Consider the following 17,998-nt stretch of genomic DNA (forward strand, 5'->3'; position numbering starts at 1 on the left):
GACAGCACACCTGTGTGCCTGTACAGCCCCTGCAGGGACACACCTGTGTGCACAGCCTCTGCAGGGATATCACACCTGTGTGCACAGCCTCTGCAGGGATATCACACCTGTGTGCACAGCCTCTGCAGGGATATCACACCTGTGTGCCTGTACAGCCCCTGCAGGGATATCACACCTGTGTGCCTGTACAGCCCCTGCAGGGATATCACACCTGTGTGCCTGTACAGCCTCTGCAGGGACACCACACCTGTGTGCCTGTACAGCCTCTGCAGGGACAGCACACCTGTGTGCCTGCACAGCCTCTGCAGGGATATCACACCTGTGTGCCTGTACAGCCTCTGCAGGGACAGCACACCTGTGTGCACAGCCTCTGCAGGGATATCACACCTGTGTGCCTGTACAGCCTCTGCAGGGATATCACACCTGTGTGCCTGTACAGCCTCTGCAGGGACAGCACACCTGTGTGCCTGTACGGCCTCTGCAGGGACACACCTGTGTGCCTGTACAGCCTCTGCAGGGACACACCTGTGTGCCTGTACAGCCTCTGCAGGGACAGCACACCTGTGTGCCTGTACAGCCTCTGCAGGGACACCACACCTGTGTGCCTGTACAGCCTCTGCAGGGACAGCACACCTGTGTGCACAGCCTCTGCTGTGCCAGGACTCCTGGTAAAGTCAGTCCTCACTGTTTCCAGACCAGCAGCACTCAGGCTGTGTGGAGCTCCTTCCCTCTTCATCTCCCCTCAGTGTCCAACCTGCTGAACAATACACTGTGAATATGGAATTATTATGGAGGGTAGTGAGGAGGCAAAGCCCCAGAGTTTGGCCACAAATCCAACCCACCACGGGAAAGGACAGAGGTTCCTGGAGCTCAGACTTGTCCTGCCCTCCCCACACTTCCTTCAGAGCTTGGGGGCAGAGATGAGAAAACAAGTGTTTTCTTTCTGCCTTTCTGCTGTTGGAAAGGTGCAGCTTTAGGGTTCCCTGGCCCTGCACCCCTTTTCCTCCTCTGTCACCTCCCAAGGGCAAAACACATTTGCTGGTTTATGTTGCAAGAATCAGGATCTCAGCACTTTTCCATTTCCTCAGGACTGTTTTTCTTTGCTCTTTAGGGGAAGTTATTTATCCCTTCTCTATGCAGCCAGCATCTCCAGGCACTGGCAATTTGACAACTTAATATCCTTTTTCCCTTTGCTGGATGATCAGAGTACAAAAATGATTGGACATATTCCTGTCACTCTGTCCTAGTGTGGAAATCAACATCCCTGGCACATCCCAACCCCAGCTGCTCCTGAGGAATGGAGCTCAGACTCCTCCATGGATTCCTAGCTCCTGTTGTTTGAAGTAATGAACTAAAGCCTCTCTCCACCTGGATTTCAGGTCCCTGGAGGGAAGCAGCACGCTGCCTTCTTGAATTTGCTCTTCAGGAGACAAAAAAAAAGCCTTTTGCCAGAAAAAAAAAAAGTTAAAAGCACCAAGTGTGAAAAAGCCATCCCAAAATTTATTCTCAAAAAAACGTCAACAGAAACGCATCAGTAGGTACTCAAAAACTACAGAGTTCTCCAGAAGTCATACATTCACAATGTAGAAACAAAACAATTGGGATGCCTTTTGTGTGGTCTATGTAACAATATCCATTTTACAGTGTAAACAGGTACTGGTATGTTCTTACCCACAAGTCCAGCAGGAAAGGCACAACTCGGCATTACAGAGATCATAAAAAGCAAGAATCAGGTGCAACAACATCACACAAACTTTTGGTAAATCTGCATTTTTGGGGCCTTCCACAACAGAGACCGGGGCTTGAAGATTTTCCTGCAGTCAACAGCCAGGTTTTTTCTTTCCCTCCTTCAGTCCTTCCACAGCAATTGCAGCCTGGTTCAGATCCCATTACACATCCAGTTCCAGCAGGAGTTCCAGGAATAGTGAAAGGTCAGTCCAGCAATTTCTCAGGTGCTCCCACTAATAATACATCAGGTTTTGGTTTCACATAGTGCATGGAAGCATCTGCTTGAATCTCAGCCATTACAGTGGTCATTATTAGAAAAAATAGACACTACAGCTACAAAAGGAAAAAAAAAAATGAGGTAGATAGCTTAGAATCCAGATGACTATCCCAGCAACCTTCATACAACACACACGGATCATTAATTACCTTTTTGGTGGAATGCAAACTCATCACAGACCACCAAAAAAACCTTAATGACCAGAGCAGGAATGCCATCCAAAAACCCACAAAACATTTAACCTAAGCATGAATACTTCATATTTAAATACAGGTTTACACAGACTGATCTCCTAAATTACCCAAACGAGAAAAAAAATAAAACAAACAAAAAATAAAATAAAATAAAAACAAAAAGTCTCTTGCTAAGGAAACCAGTTCCCATGGCAAATTGCAACAGTCACCTGAGATTCCTTGCAGAGTTTTAGACCTGACTTCCCAAGGCAAGTCTTCCCTTTCGAGAGGAAACAAAACTTAAAAAAAAAAAAAAAAAAAAAAGTATATACATACCCACCCATGCTTGTTTGGGGCTCTTGGTATTGAAATAAAACATCTAGGAAAAACTGCACATCTTTGGAAGCAGGAATTTTGGCACTATACTTGAAGGACTGTCCTAGTAGTAGTATTAAATAAGCAGCAGTTCAACACATAGAATTAATTACTCAGGAGCAGTGACTAAAGAAAAACAGCAACTTGCTTCTCATAGAACTTCTGAGGCAAAAAAAAAAAAAACCCCAAAGGAATTAAAAAACAAAACTGTAGTCTTTATAGCCATTGTTAAGAAAAAGTACATTCAGAAACCACACAGAGCCAAAAATCCAAACAGAAAAAAAAACTCTAAGAGGGTGGCAGACATTCTAGGATATTTACCCGCATTAATAGTTTCCATTTCTCATCAGTAAATAGAAGCTTTTCCATCAGCAGTAGGTTGTTTCCACTCTATTCAAAAAACCCCCATTATCACTCTGAACAAAGAGGTAAATATGCTAAACCTTTGGAATTTCAAGTTGTAAAAACTTCTGTAAGGCTGTACACATTTAAAGTCACACGTAAGAACTACTTTGCAAGACCCGCATCTTTCCAAATAGAAGGAAATCCTATTCTTTACTCAATTACTATTTGCAAAGCAAGATCATGATTGTACTCTGGGCAAACTCTTACAAAGACAACCATAAAATCATTTGCACGTCAATAGGAAATTAAAAAAAAAAAAAAAAAAAAAAAAAAAAAAAATAGGAGGCCGAAGTGGAAATCTCTTAAAAATATACGTTTGTGTCTATATATATTTGTTCTCTCTGTGGGTTGGGCTCCTCCTGAGCCCTCTTCAGCTAACGGCGATTTTGTTCTCCTCCAGGAAGTGAGGGAACTGATGTTTTGGCACACTGTCTGCAGCAGCACCCGCCGCCTTCTCCGTGTCAGAGGCGGCTCCAGCTGGGGCCGTGTCCCCTTTGGAGGCCGGGGTGGAGTTCAGGGGTGACCCCCCAGCCATGGGCACGGGCAGGGCCCCGCTCTGGATCACCGAGATCTCGTTGGTCTTGACGGCCAGGCCGGTGCTGAGCACGGCCGCGTACTGGTTCCACACGGCGGGGTCGATGCTCACCGAGGGCACCATGTCCTTGGGGAACATCTCCTGCACCTTCTTGGGGTCGTTGCCCAGCAGGGCCATGGGGTTGTCGATGGACAGGCGCCTGCCCCGCCTGGCTGAGTTGTTCCACATGTGGGTTCCCACGTGGACCTTGTGGAGAAGGGAAGAGAATTGTTAGTGACACAGCTCTCTGGGGGTGGGGGTGGTGTGTTGGTCTGATTTTTCAGCTTTCTGATTGTTTTATATTTCTACTGGAGCTTTCTCATGCTTGTCACAATAACAAGGACTGATATTTTATAAATATACATTCCTTTCCAGGGAGAAGGACAAATTGATGGGCTTCTAAGTTGACCACTGGGGTCAGAGAGGTGTTACTCTCATCCCCCAATCCTTGAACAAATTCCAAATCTTATATAAACCCCAAATCATAATAAACTTCCTCTTTCTCTGCTCATTTCTCAACCTGACAGGTGACTGTGGTTCTTTTGTGTCATCCAGTGACAGTGGTGTAACCCAAATTCTGCTCTGCCCGCAGCCAAGTAGCCCAAAGGAGTCAGAATTGCTCCATTTGCATTCTGGTAAATATTTAAACTGGGTGGTTCTTGTCAGAGTTCCCTTCCTGGCATGATGAAGGCAGAGTCATTCCACTGCCTGAACATCACTGTGGCTCTCTGGAGTTGGCTGCTAGAGGGCTTGGAGGACTTATTCCAACACACTTGGAATTAATGCTGCTGGCAAAGACACCCTGTCTCCCCTCAGAACAGAAGCCACATTATCTGCTGAAAAAAAAAGTGGGTAATGCAAAAAAACCCACCAAGTAATCTGGCAGAGGGGGTCATTTATGCTGAAATCTTCCACACCACGTTCTGCTGGTGCTTCCAGCAAGGCACTGCTCACACACTGCAGAGTATTTTCTCTCCCCATCAGGATTTATGTGAGAAGGCTGGAGAGGCTGAAGAGGTTCTCACAGGGAGGGAGAAGCCTCTGTGCAAGTGAAGGATCTGAGTCCCTCAAGGGGCAAATGGATTCATCTGGCAAAAGGACAGACTCACAGCACTCCTTCAGCCTGTGCTCAGACACAATCCCCAGGCACTTTGTGCCATCTCAGGATTATCCTGGTTTATCCCTCCTCATCTCACAAAATTTCAAGCAGTGCAGTGTAATGCATTTACTCAGCAGGCAGCATTTTGTGGCAGTCTATGAAATGCTTGCATTTTGACACATCCAAATCCAAATTAAAAAAGAAAGCAATCTGCTTAGTGAGGGCTAAGCCTTCCCTTCCATCCCGGAAGGAAAGTCAAGGACAGCAGCAAAGACCTGTGAGTGATCTCAATAACACACAAAAAACTGGGTGGAGAAACTCAGGAAGGAGACAAGAGCCAAAAGCAAGTACTGGAGGAACTAAAACAAAACCAGTGCTGTCCCCAAAGGCAGGTCAAATATTAGAAACAGCCTTTCCATCTCTAGTCTTATTTTCACAGACCGAGGAGAGGGCAGCAGACAGGACCCACCTTGAGGTTTCCTTTGGTGGTGAAGGCTCTCCCACAGATGGTGCAGGCAAAGGGCTTCTCCCCGGTGTGGGTGCGCTCGTGGATCTGCAGGGCGCTGGCAGAGGAGAAGTTCTTCCCACAGGTAGTGCAGATGTGCTGTTTGGCAGGACGGCAGAACTTGGGGCGTGGCACCAGCAGAGGGGCCACCCCAGGGGACAGGGCTGGGGGGCCAATGAAGTGGCCAGTGCTGAGGGGACGATCGCTGGGCAGCTCCATCTTTATCAGGGCGGGAGGGGCTCTGACAAAAGCAGCTGGGATACTGCTCCGACCTGGAGAGAAAACAAAGGTGATGCTTATCCCAACCTAATTCTGCTCCCGAGCTTAAAACTGGCTGAGACTCAAGAGCCTGGCAGAGCCCACCACACTCCCTAGGATACCCCAAAACAAATCAGTTCATCCCTGGGTTTGTGGGTGAGCTTATGAGATAGAAAGTCTTTCAGGTCAAATTTGACCTCAATGGTTAAGAGCCTGAAAACCCCACAAACTGTATCAGGGTTTTTATGTCACACTCTTGGGATAAGCAGTTTTCCCTTAAAACACAAATGTGCATTTTTAAAGAGATATAAGGAGATATCAAGTGAGTCCATGAAAGACAGAGAGGGCACAGTCTATACGAATTTTAAGGAGATGATTGCACTTAAGGCTTTGAATTTTGGGCCTGACTTAGGAAAACTTTAGAGGACCTGTGCCTTCATCCAAACAGAGGAGCAGAAGAGGGGAAAGCTGAGGAAGTTTTGCTTCCTGTTGGTCCTTTCAGGATTGATCTCCTACTGCCCCACCCCAAATCCCTGCCAGCATTTCATTACTCACCATATTCCCCATTTGCAAAGTGTAGCCCGGGCTCCTCTTTAATGACCTTCCGACCGATGTTGCCGTACGTTAAATCCAGAGCTCCCACCACCCCTTCCATTTCTGCAGGAGGGTTCTCTGGGCCCTCTGATTTACCGCCCGTGCCCGAATCCTCTTGGCTGTTGAAGGCAGGAGACTTTGAGCTGACGCTCTCGGGCTGGCTGTTGGCCGGGGACAGCGCCTGCAGCGACGCGGCCTCGGAGGCGGCGGGGCTCCGGCCGTTGGGGTAGTCGGCGTCTCCCGCCACCGAGGACGAGTCGTTGGTCATGCCATCGCTCTCTGCCGAGCCGTTGTCGCTGGACTTCAGGCTGCTCTGCCTCTGCAGGTTCAGAGAGGAGGCGACAATCTTCATCTGGTTCTCCAGTGCCGTAACTCCAGAGACGGCGGCGGGCGACTCTGATTGTGCGTCGTACGGAGTGGGAGGTTTGGAAGAACTCCTGGGGCCGTCCTGAGAGTCTAAATCATCCTCCATGTCTATGCTTTCCACCACCTCCTCGGGGCGGCCGAGGTCTCCGTTCTTCTCAGGCACAGCAGGGTCCACCTCGGCGCTGTCGCAGGGGGGCTCTGGCATGGGGGTGTTGGGGATCTGCCCGCCCATGTGCATACGGATGTGCTGCTGCAGCACCACGGCGTTTGTAAACTTCTTCTGGCAAATGGGGCACGAATGCTGCATCTTCAAGGGGGTGTTGGCCCGGTGGACACCGTAGTGGGTTTTAAGGTTCCCTTTCGTGGAGAAGGCACGGCCACAGATCTTGCACTTGAAGGGCCTCTCCCCGGTGTGGGTGCGGTAATGCATTTTGAGCGAGCTCTGGCAGCTCAGCACCCTGTGGCAGATCAGGCACTCGTTGGGGTCAGAGGTGGATTTGTCGATATTTTCAACCAGCTGCTGGAGCTTTGATGTCTCTGAGCCTTGCTCGTTTGACCCACTTACGTGGAAGATGCTCACGCTGCAGGTAGCTTGTGGTGAGCTCAGGCTCTGCTCCGTCCCCGACTCGTGACCGACCGCCCCCGACGAGGAGGAGCCACCCTCGCTTTCGGGAGAGGGCCTGGACTGCAGCTCACTTGAGAACGTACCAGGGAGAGACTCCTTGATGCCTGCCAGGCTGGAGATGGTCTGAGGTGCACTGGTGGCCGCAGAGGTAGGCAGAGTTGTTAGGAGAGGTTTGCTGTCCACAATCAGGTTGGACTCGTCCAGTGGCACAGACATCCCGTAGGGGATTCCAGTGCTGGTAGGAACATTGTCCAGGTGCTCGGGAACTGGGTAAGGATTCATCTTTATGTGGGGGTACTTGTCTTTGTGACGCTGAAAATGCACTTTAAGGTTTCCTTTGGTGGTGAAGCGGTTCCCACAGATGTTACATTTGTAGGGTCTTTCCCCGGTGTGGGAGCGGAGGTGGATCTGCAGGGCACTGTCGTTGCCAAACACCTTCCCACAGAATTTACACTTGTGTTTGAAGAAGGGCTCCTCGGCGTTGGGTTTGCTTTCAGACACGCTGATGTTGGGGGGTTTCCCCTTCCCCTTCTTGGAGGAATCCATCACGGACGAGACAGCAGAGAGCGGGTTCTGGAAGATGACCGAGCCTGAGGACTGAGGTAGCAAAGGATTTGGGAACTGAGAGATGGAGCCGGGCAGGCCTCGGCTCCCCTCTGGCTTCAGGGGGAAGGAGGAGGAGAGCCCAGCAGCCAGCGAGCTGGCGGCTGCAATGCCAGTGTTAGAATGAGGTAGTTTTCCTTGCTTCAAGGATTCCAGGGATAGGCTCTGGCTTCCAGCCTTCTGTCCGATCAAGGCCACAGCAGCCGAGAGCTGCTGGGACATGTGGGCTCCCAGAGCTTTGAGAGGGTCAGTAGCAGCTGCTATGGAAGGGTGCAGGGCGTGGGGAGCCATCATGGCGATCTGGATGCGGATCTGCTCCGTCAGCTGGATCTGCTGGAGCTGCTGCTGCTGCAGACACACCAGCTGCTCCAGGATCATGGGGATGGCGTTGAAGCCGGCGGCCGAGGAGGAGAGGGCGTCGGACGTGCGCTGGTTCACGGCCACCTTGGTGCCGCGGATGGTCTGCAGGGTCACGTTAGTGTTTGGTACTTTGGGTTTTGGTAGATAGCTTAGGCCGGGAGCTGCAGCTGCCAGGGGGGGTTCTATTTTAAGGTACATTCCTCCCACCGGTTCAGCATCCATTTTTCCTTCTCTCTTTTCTGCAGGGCCGGCGCAGCCCTTGGCCTGGATGTCCTTGCGTGTCCTGCCATCCAGCCGGTCGCTGGGGAAGGGCCCCAGAGGAGCCTCGGGGAAGCTCTCGGGGGGGACTGTCCCCTCGCTGTCGTTCATGATCAGAACAGGCGGGTTTTTAGTGCAATTTTTCTTGTGCTCAAGGAACTCAGAGAGAACGAAGAATTCTGCACAGCATTTCTCACAGATTTTGGTTTCCTCCGTGCGGCACCTTTTGGAACTCATTTCACCATCTCTATCACCTGGGACGTCTTGTGGACTCCCTTCAAATAAAAGAAAGTCGCATTAGTAATTGCCAGATTTAGACCAAGCATTCACTATTAAGATTGCTGACTCCACCTGAATTGCAAATTAAAGATAAAAGACACTGGAATCAAGTTGGCAGATCAATCTGAAATTCTGCTTTTTGTTTTGATGCCAATTTCTTCACCATCCCAAAGAAATCCGCATCTCAGTTCAGTTTACAAGGAAAAAAAAACATATTATAAAAGGCTCAATGAAAAGAGATTTATCCCAAATCCCTTTACACAGGTAAAAAAACCCCTGAAACAGTCCTGCAAAGCAGCACCTGCAACACAGCTTGAAAGGAACACAAGAGCAGGGAAAGCATTGAATCACTGAGCAAAACACCACACTTTGCACCTCATGTTCTATTTCTTTGTTAACCATCTCTCAGAAATTCATACAAGGTCGTTAACACAGCGATTTTGATCAATTCTTACTGTACCCATCTAAACGACTTTCCACTCTGCCATTATGAAAGTAATTACAATCCAAAAGGGCTGATAATAGTCAAGAAAGGCCAGTTTTAGCTCTAAAATCCTTCAAAAGCAAACACGCCCCAGAAGTAATCTCCACATGGACACAGTAGCAAAGAAATTATTAAATCCCAAACAACAAACAAGTATGAGACTTCACTGATCATCAAAATTAACACAAATAACGAGTCCTGCTCGCCAAACCACACCAAGGCATCTCCTGTCCTCGTTCAGCTGCATCCACAACTCACCCACTTTTGGAAGGGGCAGGGAAAGCCAAGCTGGGCTCCAAGTCCACTCCTGCCCTTCCACCACCAGCACCCCTCTGCTTAGGCTGAGCTGAATTTGCATGTGAACCAAAACAAAACCAAAATTCGGGGAAATATGTGAACTGGAAGAGGTTAAGAGAGATTAGAACCAAAACAGGATGTTTTTGCTCAGCTTTGCCATCCTTCAGACAACAAACTCGCAGGCAGCTCGAGGTGGGGCAGTGCTCAGGGCAGGAGAGCTCAGCAGGGAAAAAAACCTCCCAGTGAGGGGCAAACAGGGAAACTCCAGCAGGATTCCAGCCCCTGATTCCAGCTGAGAAATCCTGGAGCTCACTGTAATTGCTCCAGTTTTGGTGGGTGCCAAGGGTGCAGTGAGTTCAGCCCTGGCCAGTGGGGCACACGGGAATGGTGTCACTGACCGGGAATTGTGTCACTCACTGGAATGGTGTCACCCATCGGGAATGGTGTCACCCATCTGTCCTGCCCAGAGCTCCTGGCACCAGTCCCTGGTCACCAGCCACTCCCTGGGCACAGGTAAGCCAGGACTCTGCAAACTCAGGAGCTTCTTGAGGTTTTGGGTTGTGCCAGGTGTGGCCAAACCACCTGGGTGTGTCCTGGAGGTGGAGGGGAACCCTGTCCAAGTGACAACTCAAGCACACAATCTTGCTTGAGGGGGGATAAAACCCCTCTGAGAAAGAATATTGCAAATCTTGCCAATTTTTACCTCAGAAAGGGCACTGTGTGTATCCAACAAAACAAACTTCAACCATTTAGTGTTGTGTGGCATGAAGTGCATGCGAAACTTTACCTTTAGATATAAACTTTTGATCAATTACAGAAACTTCACAAGTATCAGAGGCCTGTCCTGCTGTGATCTGCAGAGCAATAAATCCAAATCTGCACAAGAAATCCTTGAACGGGGAGGAAAGGAGTTCTCAGCACAGCTATGATTAAAAATGTTTGGATGCCTCCTATTTAAACAGGGAGAATTAAACACTTCCCCTTCAGCCCAAACATCTCCCCTAAGTGAAAGAAACAGGAATAGCAGCACATATTTCCCATCCCAAATATCATTAAAGTGATGTCTTTAAATCTTAAAGTGTAAAAACACACAGAAAGTCCAGCCTGCAGACAAGTACAACTACTACACGATCAAGATCAAGAATAGATTATTTTAAACTCGTTTTGCAAGAGTCTGAGTAGATACACTTGGAAAAAAAACGTAGCTGGGTTAAAAAAAAAAAGGACAATAAACTTCCAGAACTGCTCTACACTGACTCGAGAGGTCTTTGATTACTTTTCTGTTTCACACAATACACTAAAACATTAAAATCTCTTCTCCAAATCCTTAAGTGTTTGGGGCTTTCCCAGTTCCATCTCCCAGGCAGAACAACGTCACTAAATATTAAAAAATAACCTCAACTTTTATTTTTTCCAGTGGCACAGAAATGTCTGCACCAAACACCGTTGCCCACCCCCAAGGAGATCCTCCAGGATAATGTCTAGACAAGTCCCCAAACTTTAACTGCTTCAAAGCATCCGATCATTTATCTCCTTTCCCTTGATAATACTTCTTATTTTTTGACTTCTGCCCCGATAAGATCACACTAAATTCAATGTCCCTTTCCCAATCTCCAGCACAGCCCACGCTCCTCATTTTCATAATTCTGAGGAACTCTTGAGAACTTTTCTGGTTGTGAGCAGCAGTTGCCATCTCAGAGAAAGGAACTGCATTAAACTGAAGTTTCTGTAGAAAACTGTAAATTGTGCCGGGCAGCAGCGGGCAGGGGTTGGCAGCCCTGCCCTGGCACATATTTTTGTTTCCTTGACAGTGAAGCATTAGCTCAGGACTCTGAATAAATTCAATTCAGAGCTTGAAACGACTTGCTGCATGACAAACAGGGAAGTTATGCATTATTTTCCCTTAAAGAAAGGGTTTGAGATAAATTCACAAAGCAGGACGCTGGGTTATTTTACAGTAGCTGGAATAACAAAGGAGCAATTGACTGTTTTCTGTGAGAAACCCAACAGCTTTTGTAAAAAAATCATCGTGATTTGTAACCACCTCATCTCTCTGGCCCAAGTGCTGCCATCAGAGCTCCTCAACTCCCAGTGATCCCCGAATGAAATATCAGGGATGATAATAATAATATAATAATAATAATAATAATATTATAATGATATGATTATAATAACATTATAATATAATATACTATATAATATGGTGATAATATAGTATAATAACAAGGTGATATATTATTATATTATAATATTATATCATATTATTTATATTATATTTTTCTTTTATTTTTCAGGGCTCTCCATATCAAGAGGGCAGCTCTGCCCACTTCAGGAGGATTTACTGAGACAATTCCTTGTGCACTTCACTTAACCCTCTCCTCCAAAGGCTTCCCAGGGATAGGACTTCTACTGTGGTTCCTTTTTTTTTTTTATCTCCCCACCCCCGAATTTCAGGAATGTTATCTCTCAGCATCTAGTTATCCAATAAGTTAGAAGAATGCAGTAAACCCAGCAGGGGGGTTAGATTGAATCACTGGCAAATGGATGGAAAAAATCCACTATTGTGTAGGACAAGGCGGTCATCGACAAGGAAGGCTGATAAAATCCACACCGCTCGAATTATTGCTTTTTTTTTTTTTTTTTCTTTAAAGGAAAACAGTAAAAGGAGTGAAGTAAAGCTGGTTTGATTTCAGGAAGGGTGCTGCTGGCCTAACACTTATCTAAGCCATTAGTGACTTTTGTCTTTAACTTTATTTCACTTGAATTGGGATGAAACTGAACTCAAGCTTTCCCACCCACTTTTTAAATTATTATTATTATTATTCAGGAGTTTTAATACCTTTGGTGAGCTTCCTCACGGCTTAAATTTGATCAACTACCTTAAGGTTAACAAAACTACGCACTTCCCCGGTTTAAATTAACTCGTGGGGGATTTGATTACCAACCCTCCTCTCCTCTCCATGAACCTTCTCTCTGCCATCACCTCGCTGCTTTTCTCCTGCTCCAGGACTTCCAAAAACTCTAAAAACTGCCCCAAATCGCCCTTCTCCAGCCATCAAACACTATTTAATACATTCTAACCGTGACAAAAATAATTCTCTTGAGTACCTAAAACCCACGACTGACAATTTAAGAGCTATTCCAAAGGCCTCGATGTTTTCTGAACTCATCAGCCGCGTTTTTCTACCCAAGAAAAAGAGGCACAAACGCGTTTCACCCACAATCGGCACCTCAGGGCTCTTGCAGGAACTGCCTCAAGGCTTTAATTATTTTATTATCCGCTTACTAATCCACCCTTCGGCCTGTCCGCGACTTGAGGCGAGACTTTCGGCCAGAGAAAGAACAAAGTGAAGGGAAGAAGAAGCGTTTGTGAGGGGCAGGACGAGCGGGGAGAGCCCGAGGCGCTGCTGGGCCTGAGGGCACGGCCCCGCTCCGGAGGGGCCTGGGGACACCGGGAAGGGCCGGGAGAAACTCAAAAAGGGTCCGGAGAACCCCTGGGAGGGGTCTAAACCCCCGGGAAGGGCCAGGAGACCCCCAAGAAGGGTCCGGAGAGCCCCTGGGAGGGGTCGAAATGCCGGGAAGGGCCCAGAGAAACACCCGCCCTGGAGGTCCCCTCAGGAAGCGCCCGGAGAAACTTCTGCGAGGGGTCGAAACCCCCGGGAAGGGCCCGGAGAATCCCCAGGGAGGGGTCGAAACCCCCGGGAAGAGCCCGGGGAACATCCCTGGAGCTCCTCCTCAGGAAGGGCCCGGAGAATCTCTCGGGAAGAGCCCAGAGCTCCCCCCGGGAAGAGCCCGGAGAAGCCCCCCCAAGCTCCCCCTCAGGAAGAGCCCAAAGCTGCCCCCGGGAAGGGCTCGGAGAACTCCCCCGGAGCTCTCCCCGAGAAGGGCTCGGAGATCCCTCAGCAAGAGCCCGGACAACCCTCAGCACGAGCCCGGAGAACCCTCAGGAAAGGCCCGGAGAACACCCCCGGGAACTCTCTCAGGAAGGGCCCAGAGAACCCCTCAGGAAGCGCCCGGAGCTTCCCCCGGGAGCTCCCCTCAGGAAGGGCCCGGAGAACACCCCCAGAGCTGCCCCGGGAAGAGCCCGGAGAATCCCTCAGGAAGGGCCCGGAGAACCCTCAGGAAGGGCCCGGAGAGCACCCCCCGGAATCCCCTCAGGAATATCCCGGAGCTCCCTCAGGAAGGGCCCGGAGCCCCCTCAGGAAGGGCCCGGAGAAACTCCCCGGAGCTCTCCTCGGGAATATCCCGGATCTCCCCGGGAAGCGCCGCTCTCTCCGCCCGGAGCTGCCGGGGCCGGTCGGTGGAGGGCACTCCTGGCTCACTCTCCGGGCCACCAACACCCCGGGCGGGGCCACTGAACCCCCCGGCACCCACCAGAGCCACGGGCCTCCCCTTTATAGCCATTAACACCCACGGGGGGCCCTTCCCCGAGCCCCCCACCCTTACCCTACCCTATACCCTACCTGCCCGGACCACACTTAAAACACTCTCCCCGTTGGGTGTTTTAAAATCCAGTTTAAACGGCACAAACCCCGCTGCCAAGGTCAATTGCATGAGAGTCCTAATTGTGAGCCTGACATCAACTTACCACCCACGGCAAGCAGGAGGAGGCAAAGGTTAGAGCAGCAGCTCTGTCAAAACGTCACCGAGCCCGGCTAAAAAAAAAAGGAAAAAAAAAAAAAAAAAAAAAAAAAGGGCTCCATAGGGCTACGAATATAATGTTTCCCTTACGTAAAAGGGGAAAAAAATAAAAAAAAGCCCTATTTCTGCATTCTCACCCCTCTTGGCAGGGATGAAGTAGTCCTGGGGATGCTCCAGGAAACCGAAATCTGACCCAAAATAAACCAACAACAAATTTGGGCTCTCCCCGTCCAACCTTTTCCTTGTCCAACATCCCTCTCTGGGATTCTACAGAGCAATTCTCAACGCACCAAGAGGAGATATAATTGAAGCAAAGCTACGCTAATTTGACCCTAAAGGAAAAAAAAAAAAAAAAAAAAAAAAAAGTTGCAGTTTGATACTGTATTTTTTTTTAAGAATGAATCCGATTTTTAATGGCAGCAATGGGGCACAATGGGCGTTTTCAAGGCCTTTTGTGGAAATGCTAATTTTCTGTATGTAGCATTATCCCCCTGTGACCACCTGCTGATTTTTTGACCTGTTAATGGATCCCCAGGTTGGCGGGACGCTTTAACCCGCCGCATTGTTCACAGAGGTGGGTCCCAAATCGCTTTGCGGGGAGGAGAAAAAACAACCCTAGAATACTTGCAAAAAAGGAGATAAGAGCTTGATTTTATTATTACCATTACGTGTGTATATCCTCGCTAATGCCCCCAGACAAATCCCTGCGGAATTTCCACTTTGTTATGCAGCTTCATCGCTTATTATTTACGGGCACACCTGGAGAGGGGGAACATCAAGACTTGTTTTGGGGGATTGGAGGGCGGTCCGGGGTTGAATTTTGAATTTCTGAGAGAGGGGATGCTGCAGGATGGGGGCTCAGTGCAGGACCCCCCCAAAAATATATATTAAAAATATACATATATTAAAAATATATTTCTAATAAATATAAAAATATATATTAAATAAAATATATAATTAATATATATTAAAATATATTAAAATATATATTAAAAATATATATTAAAAACACAATATATATATTAAAAATATATATTAAAACACAAAAATATATTAAAAATATATACTAAAAACACACAAAAAATTTAAAAATATATAAAAACCACAAAAAATATATTAAAAATATATAAAAACCACAAAAATATATTAAAAATATATATTAAAAAACACAAAAAATATTAAAAATATATAAAAAACCCACAAAAATTATTAAAAATATATATAAAAAACACAAAAAATATATTAAAAATATATATTAAAAAACACAAAAAATATTAAAAATATATAAAAAACCCACAAAAAATTATTAAAAATATATATAAAAACACAAAAAAATTATTAAAAATATATATAAAAACCACAAAAAATATATATTAAAAAAACACAGCACCCCACGAGCAGCAGGAGAATCCCCCGCAGGGATCCACAGCTGGGAGGGAATTCCATCCAGGGTTGGGTTGGTAAAATTGAGGGAAAAAAAAAAAAAAAAAAAGGGGGGCGAACAACAATAACAAAAAAGCAGCTGGCCATTGCCCCGGTGCAGAGCGATCCTCCCTCTCTCCCTCCCTCCCTCCCCCGGCCCAGCGGCCGCATCAGGAGTGATTAACCCTTTTGTTTCAGCCCCGGGCCGGAGGTGCCTTTCCAGCAGCAGCGGGCAGAGATTTACATGTGGAAACATCACCTCCATCCCCCAACCGAACCATATGCACAAAGGAAAACAGTCATGCATTAAACATGGGATTTATTGCCTTCTGGCCAGCATGCTGTTTCTTAAGTCACCATTAACCGGACCCAACAATTGCACATTTCGACTCAAAGAAGAGAAAGGGGAGGAGGGGGGGAGAGAAAAAAAAAAAAAAAAAAAAAAAATTAAAGAGCCTGAACCTCCTGCGGACTGGGAATAAGCAGCGCATGGGGTTTGATCAGGAAACAAAACTGGTCCGGAAGGCGAGCAAAGGATACAAAAATAAAAGTTTTTTGGGGTGGGGTGGGGGGGAAACATCGGGGCACAACAACAGCAACAAACGGGACGGGCACCGAGCCCCGGGGGAAGAGAGGGAAGGGAAGGGAAAGAGAGGGAAGGGAAGGGAAAGAGAGGGAAGGGAAAAGGGGAAAAGCCCGGAGCGGGGCCAGGCAGAGCCCAACTCAAGAAGATGCTTCTCCCTCTGAGAACCCCCATCCTATCGGGACCAGCAGTAAACGCCCCCTCCGCCCTTCCACCCCGCCGATTTCAGGCAGAATTTCTACTTTTCTCACAGCACAACCCGGCCATGCGAACTCCCCAAAAAACCCGTGGTGGAGAATACAAAGCGCTGGCGCACACCCCGCATCAGCTCACCGGAGTTATTTTAGGAAGTCGGAAATCAAAGATGGCTGGAGGTCAAGCTACAAAAGGTCCAGGGCGATTGTGATCTCCAACAGAAATAGTCCGAGCGTGGAGGATTTTTTTTTTTTTTCACCCCCTTTTTTTTTTTTTTTTTTTTTTTTTTTTTAAATTCTCATCGAACTCCCGACGAAGTGCTGAGCGCGCCGAGGAAACCCAGCCCGAGTTATTTCCTACCCCTCTGAAGTTTTCTGTAATTTTTCCCTCTGCTCCCCCACCCCCCCCAAATTCTCCCCCCGCCTCGGGGAGGTTTTTTGGGGACCCGGCGGAGGCTCCTCGGGGGAACCGCGCGGGGCATTGCGGCCACACAAAACTAAAAATAAAAAAAAAAATAAATAAAAACTAACGCAAAATCGCTCAACCCCGCAGGAAAATTCAAACCCTCCTCCCTCCTCCCAAAAAAAAAAAAAAAAAAATTTAAAAAAATTATAAAAAAATTAAACTCTGGGGGCTCCCAGCAGAGAAAAGAACAGGGAGGGGGGTGAAACACGAGGGTGGAAAAAAAAAAAAAACCCCTTTCGCATCAGCGAGAGATGAGAAAACCACGCTCACCACTTGCAGCATCTGGGGGCTGCTCCTCGGAGTTGATGTGCTGGGGCTTCGCCTGCTTCCGTCGCGACATGGTGCACCAGCATCGGGAGCGTGCGATAGGAGCAATTATTTTTTTTCCCTCTTCACAACAAATTCCTAGAGTTGGGAAATTTGGGGCGGAACGCGCATGTCAGAGTAATTATGATTATCAATAATGCATTGCGATTTATCATGGGTCCCTGACGGCTGATTGGCCTGAGTCCAAGGGCTCACAGATTATTCAAATCAGCCCCATTGATCCGCGCAGCGGGGCACGCTGGGCCATGTAGTCCCCGAGCCCGGCCCGCCCCGCCGGGCGACAAAGGCGACACTGAGTCCTGCGGGGCCGGGCCACCCCCTGGGCCACCCCCGGGCCACCCCAGGGCCACCCCAGGGCCACCAGGGCAGCCCCCGCCACCTCCCCGGGTAAACAAACAGCTCCTCTCTGCACCCTCCGCACGGACAGGACCTTTGTTGTCTCACCTGCGCCTTTAAATCGTGCTTTAAACAGTTGTGGGGTTGTTTTCTTTTTTTTTTTTTTTTTTTTTTTTCTTTTCTTTTCTCCCCCCTCTTGTCTCTTTTTCTCTCTCCTAAAGCCAGCAGAAACCCGGGACAATGCTCATTATTTCCCCCCCTTTTGTCGCTCGAGAAGGTGGCCCAGGGGCGAGCCCTGCGCTGGGGTGGGCGACTCCACTGGGGGCGTTTAAACAGCGGATGCGGCCGGCGAGTAACGAGTAACGAGGCTGCTGTGCCTCAGCTGGTTAAAATCTCCCTTTCTGGGAAGTTGAGCGAGTTGTATTTTTACCAGCGAGTCACAAACGCGCGGCGCATAAAGGCTCGTGTGAAAAAGTGAAAAAGTTGAGGCAGCGGCGCTTTGAGAGAGTTTTCCCACACTGAGCGAACCGCGTTAGTGCCGAGTGGGATTGTTTCCCTCCGCGCCCCCTGTTCGGCTCCTGGGCTCCGGGGAGCGTGAATCTTCCCCATCAGCCCCAGCCCGGGTGACACTCTGGGGACACTCAGTGTGACACTCTGGGGACACCCCGTGTGGCACTCTGGGGACACCCCGTGTGACACTCTGGGGACACCCCGTGTGGCACTCTGGGGACACTCCGTGTGGCACTCTGGGGACACTCCGTGTGGCACT

General features: G+C 48.4%; 1 protein-coding gene across 2 annotated transcripts; it reads right to left on the reverse strand.

Moving 5' to 3' along the window:
* Positions 1 to 1,254: 1,254 nt before the first annotated feature.
* SALL4 (spalt like transcription factor 4) lies at positions 1,255 to 16,912 on the reverse strand. Of its 2 annotated transcripts, none has more exons than XM_083873248.1 (4): positions 16,837 to 16,912; positions 5,950 to 8,475; positions 5,101 to 5,408; positions 1,255 to 3,739 (listed from the first exon to the last, which is right to left on the reverse strand). In XM_083873248.1, the coding sequence occupies exons 1-4, from the start codon at positions 16,904 to 16,906 to the stop codon at positions 3,329 to 3,331; spliced, it is 3,315 nt and encodes a 1,104-aa protein (XP_083729374.1). In that variant the 5' UTR covers positions 16,907 to 16,912; the 3' UTR covers positions 1,255 to 3,328. The 2 variants fall into 2 exon arrangements, with proteins under 2 accessions (XP_083729374.1, XP_083729373.1); XM_083873247.1 differs by lacking the exon at positions 16,837 to 16,912 and adding an exon at positions 13,724 to 14,366.
* Positions 16,913 to 17,998: the final 1,086 nt, after the last annotated feature.

The sequence above is a fragment of the Zosterops lateralis genome, assembly GCF_965231275.1.
Source record: "Zosterops lateralis genome assembly, chromosome: 16".
Lineage (NCBI taxonomy): Eukaryota > Metazoa > Chordata > Aves > Passeriformes > Zosteropidae > Zosterops > Zosterops lateralis.

Bases quoted from the DNA above. Each gene is read 5' to 3' on its own strand.
- SALL4 (XM_083873247.1), bottom strand. From the start codon at position 13,814: ATGCAATTGACCTTGGCAGCGGGGTTTGTGCCGTTTAAACTGGATTTT. The intron at 8,476-13,723 runs GTAGGGTATAGG...TTTTATTTGAAG, and splicing joins TTTAAGTGTGGTCCGGGCAG to GGAGTCCACAAGACGTCCCA. The intron at 5,409-5,949 runs GTGAGTAATGAA...TTTTCTCTCCAG, and splicing joins CTTTGCAAATGGGGAATATG to GTCGGAGCAGTATCCCAGCT.